The 5,617-nt window shown below is 34.7% G+C and overlaps 1 protein-coding gene across 1 annotated transcript; it reads right to left on the bottom strand.

Annotated features, from left to right (window-relative positions):
- Positions 1–4,056: 4,056 nt before the first annotated feature.
- On the bottom strand, positions 4,057–5,342 carry LOC132302677 (transcription factor PCF6-like). Its single transcript, XM_059799631.1, has one exon. It carries the CDS (start codon positions 5,269–5,271, stop codon positions 4,186–4,188), a length of 1,086 nt encoding a protein of 361 aa, XP_059655614.1. The 5' UTR covers positions 5,272–5,342; the 3' UTR covers positions 4,057–4,185.
- Between the last annotated feature and the right edge of the window lie 275 nt (positions 5,343–5,617).

Here is a 5,617-nt window from a genome sequence, read left to right as displayed (position 1 = left end):
GTTGGAATCTTGCCTGGTAGAGTTGTACTAGATTATGTAGGTTTAGATTGGAATTAGACCGTAATTGTTTTTGGATACAGGTGTATATGTAAATAGTTTCTAAGAGAGTGATCCTATAGTGAGAATGGTAGGTGTCTGGAACTGCAAGCATGTGCTATTACAGGATATGGTTGATTCATTGATTAGGTGATGAGTTTGTTTCACATGCTATATAACTATCTCTTTTTCGGTGATCTTTCCATACAAGGGTTGGATATGTTCCAACCTAATATGGAGTATCACATGTATTATTGGATAAGTTCCCACATAATTTGTTGAATAGGTTAGATTTGTTCCTTACCTTATATTTGAGAGGTTGGATTCGTTCCTTACCTATGTGTATGTGGTTGCATGTGATTCTTGCATATGAGGTTTGATGTGTTCGTTACCTAAGTTGGAATTGATCCTTAAATGAGCAGTTAAAAGTGGGAAATTATATTATTGGATTCATTTTTAACAGCTATTTAAGTAGTCATTTCTTATTATGTGGTACATTTATTTATTGGGGTGAGATAAGATTATTAGTTGCTGAGTAGGGATCTTGCTGAGCTTTTGAGCTCACTCCATTCTTATCATTTCAGATACTTGATGGTTGTAAAGTTGTCATTGAAGGCCGGCCAGAAAGAACTAGAGTGGTTATTTTTATTTTTATTTTATTTTATTTTCATCAGAGATGAATGGAGGATTAGATGTATCTATTTTGAGGTGGATATTGTAGTATATATATCTATGCTTATAGAAAGAAAGACGATTTGTTGGATCACACCCATATTTGAGTTTTAATATGAGCTGTATCTGTATTTGAATTTTTGGGGCGTGACAATTTTGATAAAGAAAAACGTTTGGAGTTAGCATTAGGGATGCTCAAGCAATGTTAGAACATTTTATGCATATGCAAGAAGAGAATGCTAAATTTTTTTATGCATTGGATTTAGATGAAGAACAATGTTTAAGAAATATTTTCTAGGTTGATGCAAAAGGGCGAGAAGTTTATAAGATATTTGGAGATGTAGTTTCTTTTGATACTACATACATCACAAATAAATACAAAATGCCATTTGCTCCATTTGTTGGTGTGAATAATCACTTCCAATCTACACTTCTTGGTTGTGCATTGCTTGTAGATTAGACTACATCAACATTTATTTGGCTAATGCAAACATGAATTAGAGCAATGGATGGAGAATCTCCAACTGCTATACTAAGTGACCAAGACAAGGCTATGAAAGCAGCCATTTCAGAGGTATTCCCAAATGCATGGCATCGCTTTTGTTTGTGGCATATATTGAGAAAAAGTTTCCGAAAAGCTTGGTCATGTAATAAGAAACATTAAAATTTTATGGGAATATCCAATAGATGTATTTATAATTCAAGGACAGACGAGGACTTTGAGAAGAAATGGAGTGACATGGTTGAAAGATTTGAACTTAGAGAGAATGAATGGATTGGAACTTTATTTGAGGATCGTAAACATTGGGTTCCTATTTACATGAGAGATACATTTTTTGCCGGAATGTTTACAACTCAAAGATCTGAAAGTATAAAATTCTTCTTTGATAAATATGTGAACAAGAAGACTTTACTGAAGGAGTTTGTTGAACAATATATGGTGGCTTTACAAGATAGAGAATAAAAGGAGACATTTGCTGATTTTGGTACATTGTACAAAAAAGCAATTTTAAAGTCTTCTTCACCTTTTGAGAAACAAATGTCAACAACTTACACACTTGAAGTCTTCAAAAAATTTCAAGTTGAGATTTTAGGAGCATTTGGATGCTATCCTAAAAAAGAATTAGACAATGGCACGGTTAAGAATTTGAAGTTCAAGATTTTGAAAAGAATGAAGATTTCATGGTAATTTGGGATGCAAGCAAGGAAGAGATTTTTTTTGTTTATGTCGTCTATTCAAGTACAATGGGTACCTTTGTAGACATGCGGTGGCGGTACTCCAATCTTTTGGTGTTTTTAACATCCCATCTCAATACATCTTAAAGAGATGGACTAAAGATGCAAAAAAGTGTTAATACCATAAAAAATATTCCAAAAGATGTTCGTTTGAAGAAACAACGTTTTAATGAGTTACTTCAAGAAGCCACCAAGTTGAGTGAGGAGGGATCAATATGCCCCGAGAGTTTTAACATCGCATATGATGCTTTAAAGGAAGCTTTGAAAAGGTGTGCAACGATCTTTTAAGGGCTTTAAGGAGCCTAATAGTTCACTTGATCTTGATTAAGAGATTGTTGATAGTAATGTGATGCTTGACCCACAAGTGTCAATTACAAAAGGAGCTCCTAAAAGGATGAAAAAGGGACTAAGAAAGGACTAAAAGAAAATGCAACAAACCAAAAGAGGTTAGAATTTTTGTTGCCTTGCATAAATACTATCTCATGTTGTGATATATTTCGTCGTTACTAATTGTTATTGTTTGACATTATTTTAGGTTCAAAAACCTCTTGAAGTGCCGAAGAGAAAGTCCATAGAAAGAGAGGCCAGTTTGTCAATTTTTTTCTTCAAATTTTCAAATACTTTATCCAAAATTAGTGGAATTGTTCCTTTTGATGAAATGGAATATTGTATCTCCATATCCATTCTTTGTGTTTTAGGGACATGCAAACTCAAGGACCGAAAGATTTCATAATATGCATAATCCTCAAGAACAAGATCTAGTATAATGTAATAGGTGATGATACTTATTTATTTTTTACTTTTTATTTGGTCATAGTAAAATATGTATATTCAATATGTGTAGCAGGAAGAGAATCGTTGTCATGTATTTGTTTATAACCAACTTACACAAGATTGGAAATTTGAGTTAATACCACCCCCTACAAAAGATTTTGAGGTGTATATTAAATTAATAATTGTAGTTCACTTTGTAGTTGCATACCATAAAATAAAATGGTATTTGATTTTTAGGTTTGATGAGAAGCTTTATTTCTTATGAGGAAAAGGAATACTTGTTTTATGAAAAACTTTATTTTTGGCCATGATCTTTTGGGATATGATTAGATTACATTTAATTATATTTATTAACATAACAAACTTTTGATCATGTAGTAATCTTTTGGTTATGATTGGATTACATTCAATTAGATATATTAACATACTTACTTTTGAACATATAGTATTCTGTGTGTGATATAATTGGATGTAATTTGACATTTGATTATGGGTGTGGATAAATTTTACTCTTTTGTTACTGAAAGTATTATTAACACTTGATGTACTTTATTGTATTTTGGTTCATAAAAAAATTCCACATTCCAGTATTGTTGCTTTGTTGCTGCTATAATGTTGCAGTCCATTCTATTGCTATTGAGTTAGTTTTCGGTTCATTTGTTATTAGTTGCTGCAGTTTTGTTTTGCCCTCTTATGGGCTTTTGTTCTTGGTTTCCCATAAATATACCCCTTATTATTTCTCTTGTACTATTATGTTCATTTTTTTTATACAATATTTTTCACTTTAAATAAATAGAAAATATTTCACATTCAGGAAAAAAAAATAGAGTAAATAATCAGATCTGTTGTATTAGTGGTGTTATTATATTTATGTAAAGTTTGTAATTGGAACAAAATTTTTAGGATTGATAAAAATTGAAGTCTAAATTTAAATTGTATAGATTTTGTTTCACAGTAAAATATGACCCAAAAATCAAACAATACAAAGACAAACCATCAGGTGAGCAAAAAAAAAAAATAAAAAAAAATAAATAAATAACCAACAACAATTAAGCTACGAGGATAAGTCACAAATGATAACTGATTCCTAAACTACTACGACAAGCGACTATAAAGCCATAGTCGCCCTAGCAAAACCCATATTATATATATAAATATATACACATATAAAAAAAGAAAAAATTAGACATACATAAAGACTCTTTGGTTTAATTCAGTCTCATCTTTAAGGAGACCTCACATTTGCAAAAATTGTCTAGACAACTTATTTTTTCTTACACACATTAGTCTCTTTTGGTCAACGGTTAAAGCTGATCAGACACACTTTTGCAATTTTAATATCCAAATTACCTCTCAACGATTATGTTTGACTATAGACTATAAACCATCTTTGAGTCGAGTTGTACTGATAAATTAAAAAATTTAGTTTTAATGCCCAAATTGCCGCTCGGCACCACGATGGTTTTGTTAAGCTGATCCACTGGGACTCGTATTGTTGTTACCAATACTGCCTATGCCACCGGTGAGAAGTTCAGTGAAAGAGGTCTGAGAAATGGGATGATTGATGACACAAGAAATTTGAGACTCACTTTCCTCCTTCTCCGCCCTCTCTCTTGCTCGCTCTGGAGCTTTTATGCGATTTTCAGATCGAGCAAGGGACAAAGATGAGCCTTTGCTAGTCTCTGAAGTGATACTACAAGCCGAATTCGGTAAAGAAATATGTTGTTGTTGCTGATAATTTTGCTCACCAGCATCTAATTCTGCATCAGCTAAATCTATCATCTTTATATCATTGAATTGCTTCGGAGTGTCCAGAAACGAAGTGTTAATTGGAGGTAGCTCATCAATGGAACTAGCAGCAGCACTCAGTAGCCATCCCACTGCCTTGCTGGGCCGATCATAACCGAGACAATCTTGAAGATCATAAAGTTTTATTGCCGTGTGAACTGAGAGACGGACTCGACGGTCCCGAGGCCCTTTGGAGGTCAAAACCTTGCTGTGCCGATCTTTCCCTCCCGAATCTCCCGATGCCCGAGAAACCCTAACAATCTGCGATGTCGATAAAGAAATATGTTGTAGCTGCTGAAAATTTTGCTCACCACCATCTAATTCTGCATCAGCTAAATCAATCTTCTTTATATCATTCATTTGCCTCGGAGTGTCCAGAAACGAAGTGTTAATTGAAGGTAGCTCATCAGTGGATCTAGCAGCCGCACTCAGTAGCCAATCCACGGCCTTGCTGGGCTTATCATAACCGAGACGATCTTGAAGATCATAAAACTGTATTGCCGTGGGAACTGAGAGATGGATTCGACGGTCCCGAAGCCCTTTGGAGGTCCAAACCTTGCTGTGCCGATCTTTCCCTCCCGATGACCGAGAAACCCTAACAATCTGCGATGTCGGCGACCCACGGCCAAGGCCAGCGCTTCCGCCGCCAATTGCTCCCCTCATCCGTTTGACCTCTCCATCTTCTTCATCATCTAGGTATAGCTCATTCCCTTTTTGCCGACTCATCTTGTTACATCCCTGCATTTGAATCTCGTCCACCTCCATACCACTTTCATGCCTTTCTCAACAAAACAAAACCAAGAAAAAGACCCAGTTTTTAGAGAGAGAGTGGTTGGCTTGAATCACAAAGCTTTAGCTTGGAAGGTAAAATTGACACCAAATGCTTTAAAAAAAATTAAACGAATTCATTCCAGAATCAAGAGGACGTAAAGTTTATTATGGGAATCATTGACCATAGTGTGTAGCCAACTTGATTCAAAAATGGTATATCATTGACTGGCTGTTTGGTTCGACAGATAAAGTCAACCTTGGTGGGAGTTATGGTTCAACAGGTAAAGCAAACCTCGGTGCGAGTTATAACACACGTTGTTTAGTCAAGGTAAAGTGTATT

Source organism: Cornus florida, unplaced genomic scaffold (assembly GCF_030987335.1).
Source record: "Cornus florida cultivar Cherokee Brave unplaced genomic scaffold, ASM3098733v1 CherokeeBrave_3.0.0_Hap2_Chr01, whole genome shotgun sequence".
Classification (NCBI taxonomy): domain Eukaryota; kingdom Viridiplantae; phylum Streptophyta; class Magnoliopsida; order Cornales; family Cornaceae; genus Cornus; species Cornus florida.
Note: the sequence above shows the minus strand (reverse complement) of the source record. Positions and strands in the feature narration are given on the sequence as shown.

What these genes read in the sequence shown, in the direction of transcription:
- LOC132302677 (XM_059799631.1), bottom strand. Translation starts at nt 5,271, where the DNA reads ATGGAGGTGGACGAGATTCAAATGCAGGGATGTAACAAGATGAGTCGG.